This window comes from Vicia villosa, linkage group LG2 (genome assembly GCF_029867415.1).
Source record: "Vicia villosa cultivar HV-30 ecotype Madison, WI linkage group LG2, Vvil1.0, whole genome shotgun sequence".
Lineage (NCBI taxonomy): Eukaryota > Viridiplantae > Streptophyta > Magnoliopsida > Fabales > Fabaceae > Vicia > Vicia villosa.
In genome coordinates this window covers 150,402,370-150,421,024 of record NC_081181.1, presented here as the reverse complement: position 1 = coordinate 150,421,024, position 18,655 = coordinate 150,402,370, and the positions used below count along the sequence as shown (strand labels likewise).

The 18,655-nt window shown below is 30.7% G+C and overlaps 1 protein-coding gene and 1 non-coding gene across 2 annotated transcripts; both read right to left on the bottom strand.

Moving 5' to 3' along the window:
• Positions 1 to 244: 244 nt before the first annotated feature.
• LOC131650314 (uncharacterized) lies at positions 245 to 2,691 on the bottom strand. The gene is made up of 3 exons (XM_058920027.1): positions 2,036 to 2,691; positions 355 to 1,831; positions 245 to 259 (listed from the first exon to the last, which is right to left on the bottom strand). Exons 1-3 carry the CDS (start codon positions 2,689 to 2,691, stop codon positions 245 to 247), a joined length of 2,148 nt encoding a protein of 715 aa, XP_058776010.1.
• Positions 2,692 to 8,058: 5,367 nt separating this feature from the next.
• On the bottom strand, positions 8,059 to 8,130 carry TRNAT-UGU (transfer RNA threonine (anticodon UGU)). Its single transcript has one exon. It is a non-coding gene; the product is annotated as a tRNA-Thr (tRNA).
• Positions 8,131 to 18,655: the final 10,525 nt, after the last annotated feature.

The window sequence follows — 18,655 nt, the reverse complement described above, 5'->3', positions numbered from 1 at the left end:
ATGCCCTATTTCGAAAAGAAAAAACGGTTAGAGAAGGTAAATCTTAACCAATTAAACATATACACTTAATTTAAAATATACTTACTCAAGATATGGTTTAACTTCAACGCAGTTAATCAGCACATGAACATGAGCAGACTGCATTTCTTTTTGTGAAAGCCAATGCTCACTCTTCTTCCCTGCGGGACGGCCTGGACGACCGAAAACTGATAAGGTAAATTGACTTCTTTCAGTGAAGTGAACTTCATTCCTTATGATTCTTGGAGACAACATCATGTGATTGAAATAATGAGAGCAAAAATGTGATGTTTCGCGATGTATATAATGTGCACAAATTGATCCCTCAACTCGTGCCTTATTTTTAACTGATCGCTTTGAATCACCCATGAATCGTTCAAATGGATACATCCATCTATATTGAACAGGTCCACCTAGAAAAGCTTCATAAGCAAGATGCACAGGGAGATGCTCCATAGAATCAAAGAAACCTGGCGGGAATATTTGCTCCAACTTGCAAAGAATGACAGGAATATTTCGGTCCAATTTAATGATGTCGTCTACTCTTAAAGTTGAAGCACAAATGTCTTTAAAAAATTGACTGATCTCAGTAAGTGGATTAAGCACATTCTTGGGCAGTGAACTGAATGCAATTGGAAGTAATCGTTCCATGAAAATATGACAATCGTGACTTTTCATTCCATGCAATTTACCAGTGTTGGCGTCAGCACATCTTGCCAGGTTAGAAGAATAACCATCAGGCATCCTCAATTCATTTAACCACCGACATACAGCTTTTGCTTCTTGGGGAGTAAGAGTGTAACAAGCCTTGGGTTTTAATAATTTTCCGTTTGGTCGAGGTTTCAACTCCAATTCTTTTCGATTACAATAAAGTTCCATGTCTTTCCTAGCCTTCTCATTGTCTTTTGTCTTCTCATTATCCATCACCGTGTTAAGCACATTATCAAAAAAGTTCTTCTCAATATGCATGACATCAAGATTATGACGCAACAAATTATCCTTCCAATATGGGAGGTCCCAAAAGATACTTCTTTTTGTCCAATTATGGTCAACCCCATATCCTTTAATTCTACGTGCTTCACCATAGTCTGTGAATTTTGGTAGGTCACAAACATTATTCCATACTTGAGTCGATGACAATCGAGGGGGAGGTAGATCTTTTACTTTTATTCCTTTTCTAAAAGCATCTTTATTCCTTCTAAATTCATGGTTGGTAGGTAAGAACCTACGATGACAGTCAAACCACGAACTTTTCCCACCAAAGTCCAAAGTAAACGCTTTTGTGTGATTCATGCAATGCGGACATCCCATTTTACCATGTGTACCCCATCCAGACAACATGCCATATGCAGGAAAGTCATTAATTGTCCACATCAAAGCCGCTCGCATATTAAAATTTTGTTTACGAGACACATCATAAGTCCACGCTCCCACCCACAGCCTCTTGAGATCATCAATTAAAGGTTGCAAATAAACATCGATTCCCGCCTTTGGACTCGACGGTCCCGGAATGATGCATGTCAAAAACATGTAAGGTTTCGTCATGCACATCTCAGGAGGGAGATTGTACGGGGTAACAATAACTGGCCAACAAGAATATGCATTTCCTGAAAAATTATAAGGAGTGAAACCATCTGAGCATAATCCAAGTCGGACATTCCTAGGTTCAAGTGCAAATTCAGGATGAACTCTATCAAAGTGTTTCCATGCCTCGCCATCAGATGGATGTCGCATCATGCCTGAACTAATTCTGTTTGTATGGTGCCATGCCATTTGGCTTGCACTGTGCATTGATGCAAACATTCTTTGCAACCTAGGTATTATTGGTAGATAGAACATAGATTTCACTGCAATGCGATTTTGTCTTTGGTCAACTCCTTTACTGCTAACTAAATACCTCGGACTCTCGCAAAACTTACATTCCTCCAATTCCCCATCATTTGTACCAAATTCGTTGTCATAAAACAACATGCAACCTTTAATGCAACAATCAATCTTTTTAACTTCTAATCCCAACTTCGACACCACCCTCTTTGCATCATAATAACTTGTAGGCATGTTTTCTTTCACAGGAGTCGCGTCCAACATCAATCTCGCAAAGAATTCTAAACACTGATCAGGAACATTCCAATTTGATTTCGCAGCCAAAAGTCTCACACACATTGATAGCTTAGAGTCAGAAGACCCCTCAAACAATGGTATATTTATTTCTTTCAACAGCTGATAAAACCTTTGAGCTTTCTCATTCGGGAGCTCTTCTCCATCTAAGTCTTGTGGTTCATCATACGCCACATTCACCCCTAATGCGTCAGTGAACATCTCCTCGACAAGATTAAATTGCTCCTGGCACTGCATATGTGACGAACTACTCCCTGGATCAACTCTATTTATATCTGGTTCTATATGAGTTTGACTGCTAGAAGCCTCTCTATTCATCTCCTGCATTGTTTCCCCATTAGATGTCCAAACCCAGTAATTTGGCCTAAAACCCACTCTCTCCAAGTGACGCTTCACTTCACTAGGGTCACTGATAATATTTCTGCAACCACACTTTAAACACGGACACCTTACCCCTCCTTCCCTGCGACAACATTCTTGAGCAAACGCATACGAGAGAAACGCGGCAACTCCTTCCACAAAAAGTGGTTTAAGCCCACGTCGTCCAGGAAACATTCTATCGTACATCCAACTACGATAAAATTGGTAATGTTCCATACTGCACATGTGAATCATGTTTAATTATATTCAATATTTGTCTTTTTCTAAACATATTATATAAAATATATTTACGTGGTTTTAGTCCTAAAAAAATATTTGTTTTTAAAATATATTTACTTGTTTTTAGTCCTAAAAATATATATACATGTGAATCATATAAAAACTATGTACTTGTTTTTAGTCCTAAAAAAATATTTGTTTTTAAAATATATTTACTTATTTTTAGTCCTAAACATACATACTTGCTTTTAAAAAATATATATAAACAAAAGCACACAAATTTGTGAGATATGAACATATATATAAACTATTTATTTATATAGCGTTTTAATAAATATATTGTCTTTAAATATTTTTTAGTCCTAAAAAATATTTGTTTTTAAAATATATTTACTTGTTTTTAGTCCTAAAAAAATATATACATGTGATCATATAAACTATATACTTGTTTTTAGTCTTAAAAAAAATTTGTTTTTAAAATATATTTACTTGTTTTTAATCCTAAACATACATACTTGCTTTTAAAAAATATATATATATATATATATATATATATATATACAAAAGCACACAAATTTGTTAGATATGAACACATATATACTATTTATTTATATACCGTTCTAATAAATATATTGTTTTTATATACTATTTTTTATTATATACAATAAAACTATCTTCAATATTTATCTTTTTCTAAACATAAACTATATACTTGTTTTTAGTCCTAAAAAATATTTGTTTTTAAAATATATTTACTTGATATTACTTGTTTATATATACTATTAATTTCAAAAGTACAAAATTTATATACTGTATTTTTATATAATAATATTAACTATACAAAATTTATATACTCTTTTTTTAAATACTTCTTCCTTTTAAACTATACATACTGATTTTAATATACTGATTTTAATATTATATACTTATTTTAAATATACTGACTATAATCTATTATATAATGATTATAAACTATTATATACTGATTTTAAACTATAATATACTTAATATTTTTAAACTATACATAGTACTGTTATAATATTATTAAGTATACATACTGTTTTTAAACTTAAATAAAAATTAGACTGTTTTCATTAATACAAAATAAAAAAGTTAATATTTTTTAAATAATATTGGTATAATATTTAAAATTCGTATTTTTTATTTAATATTTAAATAATTTTCTAAATAAAGATTATAATATTTACTAACACACATAAAAATATACCAAACAAAATCTTATTTTTAATACTAAACATAAATTATATTATTTATATTAATACTATATTTAAACTATTAATTTCAAAAATTAGCAACTATAGAATTTAATTTCGAAAAAATAAAAAAAAAATTCTAAACACATACAAAAAAAATCTAAAGTGTAATCTATATATAACAAACACACAGAAAATTTATATATAACAACATACACACTATATATATACACTTCTATCATAAACACATATAAAAAAGTTCATAAATTTTATATGTACCTTATTTGAAGACAACTTTGGTGTAGACTTTGAAAATTTCCTTCAAAATATCAGAGCTTTATTCCAAGATTCTGCCTTCTAAGATTCAATTGTTGTAAAAAAAAAAAACGAAAATTAGATTATATATGAAATCAAAAAGAATGTATACTATTGTTGAGAGTAAGTTGAGGAGAATTTTTACCTTAAGTGTTGTTGAGAAGTTGAGAGGAATGGAGTTTTGAGAGAAATTGAGAGGAATGGAGTTTTGAGAGAAATTGAGAGGGATGAGATTGAAAAGTTGAGGAATGGAATTGTGTTGTTAAAAGGAAGAAGAAAGATAAATAATAATAATGTTAAACGGTCCAATTAATGTGCAACGGATCTAATTCAGATATCAGCGAGGGGGGACCCGTCGGTAACGAAACGGTCCAATGGGGCGTGGGGGGACCCCTCGCAAATTGCAACCTTGAAACTTGGGGACTGCACGCGCAGACTGCTAGCGCAGTTGATGAGACAATGCTGTCTTTTTTCCGAGGGGACTCCCCTCGCTAATATCAACACTACTATTTCCTTGGGGATGCCCCTCGCTAAATGCTGCATTAGCTGTCCACCAAATTTTCTTTTTGGCGCCACTTTATTTTGCTTGGGGTATCCCCTCGCAATGCAGATTTTGAAAATCAAAATTTCCCTCTTCTTCTATTTGCGACGGGTATCCCCTAGGTATACAAATGCTGTTTTTTTTTTTGAAATTGTGGTTTGCGAGGGGCTTTACCCCAAGCAAAGTCATTTATTTGCGTGAAGATTTACCCCTGGCTAATTCCCCTGGCTATTTCAAAGATTTCTTGTAGTGTAATTGCTTCCAATTGATGTATGAAATGTATAATAAATTGAGTTGTTGTATGAGGTAAATATGAGAAATTATAATGATTTTGAGGTTGTACATTGTTGGATTCGAGTGGAATAGGGTCTGTTTAGGTGCAGGAATTTGCAGCAGAAAATTCAGCACAAAACAATTATGCGTCGACTCGAAGAACAAGGAGGGTCGAACTGAGCATACCCGAGGGAGACAGACTCCAAAGTTTCCAACGACGCGTCGACCTAAGCAGGTTTTGTGTCGACTCATGAATGCCAAAAACTCTGTATGCGTCGACCGGAGGGTCGACCTGAGCAGTCCCGATTGATATCCCTTTTTCAGACAGATTTTTGTAAAGGCCATAACTTGAGTTTCCGGACTCCGTTTGATGTGCCGTTTGAAGCGTTGGAAAGCTAATGAGATGAAATTTACCTTGGTAGAATAAAATGATCCATAGGATGTAGTTTTCTAGTGCTTGCATTAGGATTAAGTGATGAACTATGTAGTGTTAACATAGGAAGTATGCCCTTTGTAATGAGTTGACGTAACCATGTCTTGATATAACTTGATGGGTGTTTTCTTTATGATGATATGATGTTATATTATGATGAGGATATGTGTTTTCTTTATGACGATATGATGAGGCCATGTGGTGATATACCAATATGTAATGCTTTCTATTGTAAATTGATTTAACTATGTCTTGTTGTAACTTAACGTATGTTCTATGACGAAATAATGATGTTATGATGATGTGTGTAATATGAAGCATGTGATGAAGTATGATTAATATGATGAATACAATGAATCGATGATGTTATGATGATGTGTGTAATATGAAGTATGTGATGATGTATGATGAATATGATAAATGATAACGCGTTTTAACTCTTCGTGGTCGTGTTTTATGTGGTGTTGCGCATCATGCATTCATAGCATTTGCAGGACTTTTGTCCAGTGAAGTTTGCAGGATAATTATCCAGTGATATTAGGACATTTTGGTCCAATGATGGCCTCAATCCCATAATATGGATTGACTGCAACTTATGAGGTGCTCTGGTTCCAAGTGGGAATCGATGCTATTGGTGGGGATCTTTTGAGATAATGATGATTAAGTCATCAGTGAAGTTTTGGTACCACATGTATGAGTTTTATGAAGTTGCATTTCATTATCCATGGCATTGCACAATACTTCAATTAAGTGATGTCTTTGATTGATCCTTGGAGTATGATGTTTGGTATATTTTAAGTGATGAATTTGACTGATTCTTGGATTATGATGTTTTGAAATGAAGAACTAGTGATTGCTGTTATGTTATAAAATACAGTAAATGATGTTATGTTGTTGTTGTTTCCTTGATATAACTACTATATTTATTCCTTATTTCTTATATAATGATTATAATTTACTCACCCTTTCTGTTTGGAAATTTTGCCTCGAAACGTGGGTAACTTGTACGTGATCAAATTTAGTGCTGGAAGCATAAGAGGTAGCTTTGGAGTGCGCTATTTAGTCTTTGATGAGTCTAGTGGGTCTTGCTCTGATATGTAACATCGGGGTTGGGATTGTTTGATTGTGAACCTTGAGCATTTTGTTATTTTGAAGATTTTGTATACTTTTATAATCATGAAGTTATAAATACGAAGTATGATGATTTTGTCGATGTTTGAACTACCTTTCATGGTAATGATTAATTTATGAAGAAGTTTCTAAATAGTTATTTTGCTGCGAAGTTTGAAGTAATTTGATTAATGACACTAAAGATGTTATTTATGTTTAAATGTTTTACAACTTGTGTTACGGAGCAAGATTACTTGTTATATGAAGTTTTATGAAGACGTGACATCCTTGTTTTTGTTTTACGTTTATTTATTTATTAAAATATTTGTGAAAATCGTGGGATTTTAGAAGGGTGTTACAATGTCAACAACTGCCTTTAAATCTCCCGATTGCTTCTGTCAAAAAGTGTCCTCAAGTCTTCTAACTGCTCATGTCAAATATGCCAAATCACTGCAAACGCTTTCGAGATTCTAAACATATTTTAAAGAGAGAGTGATTCTAATCTTGTGGATTTGTTCCTAAGATTCTGCCAAACCAGGCTTAGTGGGTCTTTGGGTCATCCAAATCCTTGAACTACTAAGTCCTAGAACATCTGATAGGCAAGTCGAACTCACCACCTCAGTCGAAATGATCAGTATGTCAAAGAAAACTACAATCTAATCATCTTGTACTTAGCATTTTCACATCTTTCTTACATTTTCATGTCGAAAATTGAAATTGAAATTCTCAAGCTAATAGATGGTCTATTTCCTAGTCGAGTTCAACTATTCTTCTATTAAGAAATTTCTTCATTTGTGAACCTTAGTAATAGATGTCGTATCAAATTTAAAAGAAAGTAGAATTCCTTCTATTGAGTCCTTTAACTATATTTGCATCTAAATTATATAAAAATAATAAATAGTTTATATATATCAAGTAACAATAATACTCCATTTAAAAAATTGAATATAATTTAATAAAAATATAAATATTCTCTAATCAATACAAATATAAAATATTTTTTATTAATCAACCACATATCAAAAAATAAAATATATAATTTTTCATCAAATAATTATAATTTAATAAAAATATAAATATTCTCTAATCAATACAAATATAAAATATTTTTTATTAATCAACCACATATCAAAAAATTCATCAAATAATTTTTCATCATATAAATTTTCATTTAAAAATGTTTTTATTTTGCTTAAACAAGCATAATAGAATGGAGTTATGTGTAGCATACTGGTATATAGTATATACCTTGCAAACAAGAGTCATATATTGTTAGTACGCTTTTGTCTTTTCAAAGAAAATATACTTAATTCCGTTTTTCATAGAGCATTGATCCAAACAGAGGAAAACATATATTTCTGTCAACTTTCTTTCTTTCCTCTTTCCTCCAGAGAAGAAAATTATGAGATAATAAAAATTAGCGACGAAAACAGAAATGCCCTCACGCAGGATCGAACTGCGGACCTTCAGTTTACAAGACTGACGCTCTACCACTGAGCTATAAGGGCTTTATGTTCTGTATTCAATATTAAATAATTATAATATAAATTTGAAGGCGATAAATTAATTCCTACTTAAAGTGTTCATTTTTTTTTTCTTTCATAAAATTCTGATTTTGATGAAAAATAAATTTTCTTTCGATGGATATTTGATTATTTTAATCTAATACATAGATGATCACTCTCTTGGAGGAATGATTTATTAAATGGCTATAACTATCAAAATCAGTAGTTTTATATTTAACCAAGTCATCTACAGAAAATTTACTTCATGCAATACAATAAATCAAATATATTTAATCAAGTCATCTACACATGAACTCTTGAGAAAACTAATTGATGATATTATATAATATCGTATGTATTCGTTAATCCATATTAAATATTTTAACAATTAATTTTTTGGACGATTGAATGAAGACTAGTAGTGATTGAGAGCATTCTTAAATTAGTGACTGTTTAGAAGGTCAATTGTTAGGGGCATCAAAATTATTATTTTACAATTATTTTTTGATAATAATTATTTTTATAATTTTACTTTAATTGTTATTGTTTTTTCAAAATGAGAGGGTCATGGAACATTAATTAATTGTTGTTTTTATCGCTCCTTCGTACTCTCCACAACATATTATATCAAAATATAGTTATATTTGGTGGGTGGATGGAGAGAGCAAGGGTATATCCTAATGTTAGATTCTTGTATCAAAAGTTTCTTTTAGTAGTATAGTTAGGAAACGTGCTTCACTGATTAAAAAAAAAATACATACAATTCTTTGTTGCTCAATGAAATCGAAAGGGATTACGAACGTTGCATCGTCTCTAAATACTCCACACGAACAAAATCAGAGAAAAGTAAACTTTTATATAAAAGCTAGTTGAATGAACGACATTGTTGGAAGGAATCATAAATCTATTGGCGTTGCTAAGGTTTTTTTGTTTTTGTCTGATTCATTGAATGCTAGTCTTAGATAATTATTATGATACTGATATCTTTTTAGAGTGTTTGAAGTGTGTCAATTAGGGTGTCATTTTAGCTTTTACTAAAAAAAATTAATATCATATTTTTACCTTAGTGAGTTGATTCATGAGTTTTTCTCTTCAAGATTGTTTATGTTTTGGTATGTATTCTCCAAAACTCAATTTTCACATTGATTAAAGATAGATATTCAAGTGTTTATAAAGAGCGGCAATCTTTATCTTATAAATTGGTTTTATAAGGTTGACTTAAACCTAACTATGAATTTAAGATGGTATCAAAGTCTATTTAAAATATGTTGGGTCACTTTCTACCTGGTTTCCACTATCATAATGCTTACCATTTATACTCATGCGTCAAATCCAATAGTGTTGGGTATGGAAGAGTGTGTTAAGAGTATCACATCAAATAATATATATGGCCTAAACTCAAGTTTATAAGTGAAGACAATTATCACCTTTCAATGTGGTTTTGTAAGGACAAATTAGGCCAATCACAAATTTTAAGATGATATCAGAGCATATCGACCGTGTCATCCACCATTTATTCCACACACCAATCACACAAAATTGTTTATAATGATTGATAAATCTCGTCTTCTAAGTCAATTTTGTACGATGGAGATAAGTCAAACTATAAGTTTTAAGGGTGGGTCTGGTTTGGGGTAGACAAATGGAAGGGGAGGGGGAGAATGTGAAGTCAAGCTTACCTTCACTAAAGCTTTAGATGCTCAAAATATTTTATACATTTTCATCTCTAAAGTTCTAAAACTATGCATAAAAATCTTTGATTGAAATGCATACAATTTAAAAAAAAAAAGAAGTTGTCAGCACTTTTTAAGTCAAGTCTGGTTAACTGACTTAACAAAACCTGATGTTGTTTGAAAATTGAATAATTATTTGAAATTCAAAAAGCGTTCTGCATTTGTTAAGTCAGGTATCCGTTAAAATCGACTTAATAAGTTTTGTAGGAATTTGAAAAAACAACAACTTTTTAAACACTTCTTCATGCACCTCTTCATGAATTCTTTTTATTTTAACTTGACATTTGTTCATGATATTTTTCTATGACTTCACCATGATTCATAAAGGTGTTATGCTTATATAAATACATGAAATTTCAAATTACAATTCACTTCTTTCAATCAAACTTTTGCATTTTTTCAGAAATTCACATTTCAAACACTTAACCTTCTTTCAAGATTTTTTTTGCATAACTTTCATATCTTTCAAAAGAGAAAATTCTTGAGCATTCTAACACTTTAGTTTTTGTGAATTATTGTCATTGGAAAGAAAGATCAATTACATTGATATATCAAGGATTGCTTGATATTAGGTGTGTTTTCTTATTTTTCAGGATTGCTGGAAACAAGATAGTAGAAAAGAAATGATTGTTTTCTTGTTCTACTTGGTTGGTTTGTATCCTTGCTATCTAGGATTGTTGGAAGCAAGAGAGTTAAGTTTGAGAGGATTGTTCTCATTTCAATTTGGTTGATCACAAGAGGATTGTTCTTTGTGATTGTGTTGGTCTTGTACAAGTCCTAACAATAGTAAAATCTCTTTTGTGTAGAAAGGGGACTGGGATAATCTCGAATTGTAAGGGGAACCGAGATACATCCTTGTGTTTTTTATTCTTTTCTACACTATCTTTTTCGTTAACATCGTCAAACCAGAAAAATAAAGTAACATACCACTTAAACTGAAAATTGATCATTGCACCTATTTCACCCCCTCTTAGGTGCATTTCGATCTGATAGAATATATCAAATTAAACGTGTTTGGATAAAATTTAAGGAGGAGAGGAGAGCAAAACCTCTTTAAAATACAGTTTTTGCGTCGTCTCAAATTGGGGTGATTTGGAGGGGAAGGGATGGAATGTGATTTTTTAAATTTAAAAAAAACTACATTTACTAAAATATTCTCAATTTTATTTTAATATTTCAAAATTATTCATTTTTTGTGCTACCCCTTCTTTTTTAAATAATTTTTCTCTATTCTATTGCTTTCGTTAATTTATTATAATTATTCTAAACCTTGAAATTATTCGTGTATTTTTGTACTAAATGTAAATTATAATCACTTTATTTTTTGTGTTTTTATAATTTTTATTTTTATGTTTGTTTTTTTTCTTCTAATTTTGTTATATATATATATATATATATATATATATATATATATATATATATATTATATTTTGTTTATATCAAATTTTAAATTATTCAATTTATTTTTTGTTTATCATAAATTATTTTACGTGTTTATTTTGTTAGATAGTTCATCATTATTTAAAAGTTGCTATCAACACATAATTCAATTTGTTTCTGAGACTTTTAATCCGAATCAAATATGTTCAATTTTTTTAACCTTAGGTGGTAAGTATAACTTTTTTAATCAATTAACGTTTGAAATTTTATATATAATTATTTATGCATATTTTATTATCAAAAAAGTATTTATGAATTTTATACTTTAAATATGATATAACTTATATAAGATCATAAGGATAATGATAGAAATGTAAATTATTAATAAGATATCTCCCCTCTCCTTATAAATCAGACATTTTTTTAATTAAAATTCATTTCTTCCTCTCTCCTCCCTTTTGAACCAAACATATATATATATAATTTACAAAAATTTCTCTCCTTCCCTCCTCTCCCCTCCCCTCCCATCCCTCTATTAAAATTCCTCTCTTTCCCTTCATTTGAATCAAACAGACCTAATATGAGTTTAACTAAGATTAGAAAAGTTCAAAGGAGTTGAATAGTCTAATAATTATAAAAAGTTGAAGCTTGGTGAAAATTTAAAGATCAATTTTTGTAGATTTATGAAATTGAGGCTAATTTAGTAAGATTCATTAGAAAACATTGTAGACTAGGTGGTTTCTAAGTTTCCTAGGCTCGGGAACCATTGTAATCTTGTAAACATTTCATCAAATAATTGGTAAGATGTTTAAATGAAGAAAATCTATCCCTTATAATATTAGCATATTGCCATTAACGAGGACAATATGGTCAAACACATTTTAAAATACTTGTTTTATATTTTTATACACACCTCTTTAATTTCTAAAAATTGGAGGGTTTCAATTATGTGTTAGTTAATTGATCCAACAAGTTAAATTAGATTCAACACATATATGGATAACAATACATAGTCAATATAAAAGCAATAAATAATGGTAACCCAGTTCGGTGCAAATAACACCTACGCCTGGAGGATACAATACCCAAGAAAGAAAATTCTCTATCAGGAGCTTAATACACTTAGTCTTCTATGAACAACAACCCTATGTTGTTCAATGCCTTTTCCTAACACTACCTAATAAACTTCTATTTAGGACTCCCCTAAATATGAGAACCTCTCCCTCTTTCTCTCAACCACTAATCCTAAGTGGTCAACTTCAATAACAATCCTATTGAATCTTGAATGTTATAATTCAACTAAGACAAACCAACAACTATGCCAAGTTGCTGAAACATAAAGTGGTGTACACTAAGATTCTACCTAAACCCTTATTAAGGCATTAACATGGAATATAAGCTACAAAGACTCAAACCCTAACACAAAGAACCTAGTCTTTGCGGACAAAATCCATGTCTCAAACGTGAGGCCGAGCCTCCTTATATAGTAATGTCTTATAGGCTTTCTTTCTTGGATATATGATTTGATTTAGTCTAGAAAATAGCTGATTCTGTTGGATGTGATCTTCTTCATAATTGTCTCCAACAATAAGATATGATTTGTTATATTTCAAATTCAAATTTAAATCTGATATGAACATCTCCAACTGTAAAAAAAAATCAATCAAACATTGCTAAAATAACTGCACCAAATTTGATTTAATCCTAATCATAACTTGTGCACCAAGCAACATCCAGATGGCCTGCTGTCAATGCCAGATGTTGTACGCATACATGTTGAAGTATCGTGTTCAACATGTTGCACCAGTACATCAAAATTAAAACTCCAGCTTGAATTTGTAGATCATCTTTGTAGAGTGAATCTATGATAAAATAACTCAGAACCATAATTGCAATCACATCTGTTTGTTGTAAAAGACCAGATGTTGCATTACACATATTGGAACATCGGGTTCCACTGCAACAAAACTAGCTTGAACAAACTTCATGTCATTTTGTATAATGCATCCAATCCAAAAGAAACTTCAGTCTTAATAGAAAAATATGTCGTGAATCAATTTTATGAGTGTTAGCTTGATAATAACGAAGTGGTAATTGGGGATGGAGGATTTAAGGATGAGAGATGATAGTTAGGTAAGTGGTAACGAAGCTAGGAAGAAGTATGTGCTAAGAAACAAAATAGAGAAAGATTGAGTCTAATTGAAAGTAAGGGGAAATGTAGAGATGGAGAGAATTAGCGAATAAGTTCACATGATGAAAGGTTGAAATAGACCTCCCCAAAAGAGGATTAAGACCGTGTGACATTCAAGAAAAAACTCTAAGTGAATAAAGTGAAAAAAGAGAATCAACTTTAAAGTTTATTCATCCATTACTCTCGAAAAAACAAATGTTATACAATGGAAAAATTACACTAGGGATCCTTTAAGTTATTTTATTGTAACAGGTTGGTCATTTAATTTTTTTTTGCTACAAGTCAGTCTTTTGAGTAACCAAACGTCTACACCATTATCCTTTTTTAAAAATTTTATTTCAAAAATGAATATGTGGCATTAACGTGAGTGAGGTGTCAGTAACTATGCTGATATGAAATTAATTTTTTTAATATTTAAATAATTACCCAAACAAACCCTTTCTCTTCTTCTTCTTCTTCTTCTTCTTCTTCTTCTTCTTCTTCTTCTTCTTCTACTTCCTTTGGTTCCCTACAACTCCCAAACCCTAATCGCCTCATTCAATTTGTATGTAATAGGGGGTTTCAAGGATGGAGCATATGATCTTGGAAACATGGATGTGCTTGATGAATTGTTATCACGGTTTGATTAATCTTCAAAATCTACGTAAAAAATGGCTATTGATGCGACGTTGAAGGTGAAGCAAAGGGAGAATCGAACGAAAAGAAGAAGTTTTAAGTCAGGGAACCAAAGGAAGAAGAAGAGAAAGGATTTTTGAATGATGATTTAAATGTAAAAAAAAACTCCATGTCAGCACCATTAACTGACATCTCACACATGTTAATGTCATATATTCATTTTTTAAACGGATTTTTTTTTTTAAAAATGACGTTGTAAAGGTTAGGTAGGGGTGTAATCGGATCGGTTTGGACCGGTTTTTGGTCAAAAAAGGTCCGAACCAATAATATCTTTATCGGTTTGGTTTGGTTCGGTTTTTAACATTTTTCAAAAATGGAACTGAACCAAACTAATCGGTTTGGTTCGGTTTAGGTTGGTTCGGTTAATCGGTTTTTAATATTTTTTTCAAACGTTATATTCATCAATGTATTTTTCAATATTGTATTTTTCGATATATTTTATGCTATTGTTTTTTAAAATAACACATTTCATGTCATTTATTTTATGCTCTAATTTTTCAAACAACTTACAAGTTGCACTTAATCCATATATGAAAGAATGACGTAGTTTCATTGCATAATGAAATAAATGCACTATAAAAGTTGAATCTTGACATCGGAATGTTGGAAATAGATTTGAAAGTTTAACAAATAGAACACAGAAAAACACACATCAATTAACATGTTTCCGCCTTAAATACACATAAAAACTATTTTGTAACAAGACTAGAAGGAGTTTTGTTGAAGAAAAAATCAGAAAAATAAAAACAAATATGAAAATTAACAAAGAGAATTTGAACCCGAAGAAGGATACCATAACATATCATAGTGGCGATAGTGAGGGCAACATTTGAGGTAGACAACTAGAGAAGTAGTTTAGTGAAAACAAGTTTTTGTGACTTATGATTTTTACTTTATATGTTTTGGAGTTTAGTTCTAAATGTGTGTTTTGCTTAAAGGAAGAAAGTGAAAACAAAGATGGAGAATAGTTGGAAATGTACAAAATTTGAGCTTAATGAAGGGTGGAATAAATGATTTAGGATGTAATTATTTCTATTGGTTCGGTTCATCAGTTTGGCGGTTCCTAAAAACTAAAACCGAGAATCGAACCGAACCACATTGGTTTTTATTGGTTCGGTTCAGTTTTTGAACCGAACCATAAACAATCGGTTTTATTTCGGTTTGGTTTGATTTGAATTGTCGGTTTAATTGGTTTTTTCTAATCCGCTTACACCCCTAAGGTTAGGTAACTTAAAAGAATGAATTGTAGCAAAAAAAACTTAAAAAGATCAACCCGTTACAATAAAATAACTTAAATGATCTCTTGTATAATTTTGCCTTATACAATTAAGGGTTATTACCATTTTTGCCTCTACCATATATGCCACTTTTGATTTACCTCCCAGTAATCTTATTTTTTTTTAAAAATAACCTTCCCATTAAAAAATTATGTTATTTTAGACCTTGGCAGGAAATGGCACACACCAATTATTTATATGTCATCCTATTTTACTTTTTTTATTTTAATACCAACATGGCTTTATTATTTTTAATTTTAATTATTTTAAATGCCATGTTAATATCAAACTATCAAATATCCCTTGGAATTAACCCACCTATTCCAAATAATTTTCATCTTTCTTTTATCATTTCTCCATTGATTATCTTTTTATTTTTTATTGGATATCATTGATTCTTTAATAAAATTACAAGAAAAATTGTATATATTCTCAAGGAATTAGTACTGATCAATAAGGTTTTATATTGGAGAAAACAGTCCGACAACTTTTCTAAATACTCATTATTTCTCTTGGAGGTTTATAGAGTAAGACAATATTAACTTTAATGAAAAAAATATATTCATATATTATGAGGTGAATACTCCGGTACTCTTGAGTTTAGTTGCGTACCCATACTTTCAACCAATCAAATGATATATTTTATGTCACATCACTTATTTATTTTAATTTAATTTAAAATTAATTAAAATTTTATAACAATTTACACTAAAGGTATCAGTATTCAATTTGAATTAATGGGTATGAAAGAATTTGCCATATTATGATATATATATATAGGACATATGAATTAAATTCTAAATTATACTTACTGTCCATTAAGTGCATTATTCCCCTTTAACTTTAATCACATTCTTATAACATAACCTAATTATTTTTCCATTTAATCACATTCTTAGCATAACATCTGTCTGTTTTCATCTAAAGTATATAATGATTATACAATAAGAGTTGTGCAAGAAAGATGCAAAGCTTGATTGATACTATGAAAATGGATATATAAAAAAATAATCTTTACAATCAGAAGCATCTCTTAGTTGTGACACTTCATTGTTTAAGAAGAGAATCTGTAAGAACATCTTTAAATAGTTTTTAAGAGTTGTGTTTTCTTAATATCTTTGCAATTTTGAGCATTGTTGTGTGTTGAACAATGTACTATTTTAGCAAAAAAGTATAAATATCACAAACTAGTGATTAACTGTCCTTTATTCTTTGAATTTATTTGACCAACTTTGATTGGAAAGAATTTATTTATTCCACTAAAAAAAATTGTCTTTTTTAATTAATAAATGCAACAATAGTGTATTTTCCAATTCGGTAAACGAATGATTACTTTTAGTTAATGCTTCTTTTACTTTTTATGTCCATAAACATAATGTATGAAGCCTTTTAGACTTGAAGGAATGTAGACGCAATATTAACAAGAATAAGGTCAAACTAAGACAATGTCCCAAACGTCCATAGACACACTTATTTATAAAAGATTGTTGTAATCGTCTCTCTAAATTGTCCGAGTGACGGTAATTAGTCCATTTTTACGAGACTTTTGGTTCTAAATACTATCAAATTGTAAACTTAATTCTAAATAATTAAGGCATAAACATCAAAAGTTTCAATTCACAAAAAAAAGAAGTTAGAATCATTATATCACATCATCTTTTTATACAGTGTATGAGAATGATACAGAACAGTTATGGCAACAAAAGGTTAATGTCATGACAAGGATCCAAAGATCCTGAAGTATTAGTAAAATTAAAAAAAAGAAATCGACTTTTTGTTTAAGAAAAATAGGTGGAAGTAAAAGGTAGTAGATTATTGAACCCCATATCACATCATCAATTATACACTGAACACATCCAAACTTGAAAAGAGAAATCAAAATCAAACTCAATGTAAAAAAAACTACTGGAGGCAGGTTCCAACGACCCAAAATAATGTATGATGGCTTCATTCAGTGAATTGAAGTTGAAAAAGATTAAGCAAGTGACATTTTTTTTTGACTTAGGGTAACTCATTATTATCCCGTCTCAAATAGTTTAGAGGTGATGTAATGATATTCTAATTTTAAATTTATCTCATATATATATATATATATATATATATATATATATATATATATATATATATATATATATATATATATATATATATATATATATATATATATATATATATACTATGGATTTGTCAAATTATAAATGATGGGTTTTGTCTTAGATCGCGTTGACACCGTAAGAAGTTTCCGGTTCATCTCCTTCTTTCCTAGGTAACATTTCAATAGTGGATTTTGTATGTATATTTGTTGATCACAATATTATATAAAATCTCTTTTACAAATCAATATCAATGGTTGTTCTTGTTTTTGCTTTATGCAGAGGTTTGGTCTGCCATAGACATATGCTCTACGAGTCTCTCTTGAGTGAATATCTATTAGGTTCTAGATTCTAGACATAGGATTTAGTCCTGATAATTGTTTGTGTGTCAAAGCTTAATGGTTCTGTATTGTCGAGTTGGTTGAGACACCGCCTACGAGATGACATAGTTATTATCTCAGCTTTGCATTAAAAATAACCTTGGTTGTGAGCGATACGTGATGGTATTGACGAGTAATTTAAGTTTAGTGCAATCGATTGGCAAGTTTAAGTATTTGACCGGTAGAATAAAATGTAATTTTAGAATAAACTCTCTTAGACTGTTGAGATTGTTTATTTGCTTTATTTACTTTTCACGCATTTTACCTTCTGCACCCAAAACCAAACATAGAAGGATTGAAACTATTGAACGATAGTTCTTCCCCACACTAGTCCCTGTGGAGACGATAAATTCCTAGAATAATATTTCTAAATCTTTTGTTGCTTTCCCTCTACCACTTCAACAACGTTGATCCCCATGACACTCAAGTAGTTTTAAAACGATAATATGTGCCTCAAAATCTAGGGCCACATGGGGAGCCATTGTTGTGAAACATTTCAACTATACAACACCTATTTATTACGCGTGTTCTTGAGGCTAACTACCCCCACTCTACATAACTCCAACCATAAAGTGAATATCTATTTGACAGCTATCAGACGGTCCGCGGGGGCTGTTAAATGGGCTGACTCCAATATATTTCACAATCCTAGCTTCACGAATAAAAACAAGAACTTGGGATGCAAATGTTTCTAACAGCTCCAACGACTCAATAAGGTCGACCAAATTCGAGGGGTACAATCAAGAAATCTTCTAAATGAAATATGAACATGTGGACTCTCGTCAGAAGGTGACACATA

What these genes read in the sequence shown, in the direction of transcription:
- LOC131650314 (XM_058920027.1), bottom strand. Translation starts at nt 2,691, where the DNA reads ATGTTTCCTGGACGACGTGGGCTTAAACCACTTTTTGTGGAAGGAGTT. An exon ending in GCAAAGAGGGTGGTGTCGAA is followed by an intron (nt 1,832 to 2,035) that starts GTTGGGATTAGA and finishes AATAATACCTAG; the next exon opens with GTTGCAAAGAATGTTTGCAT.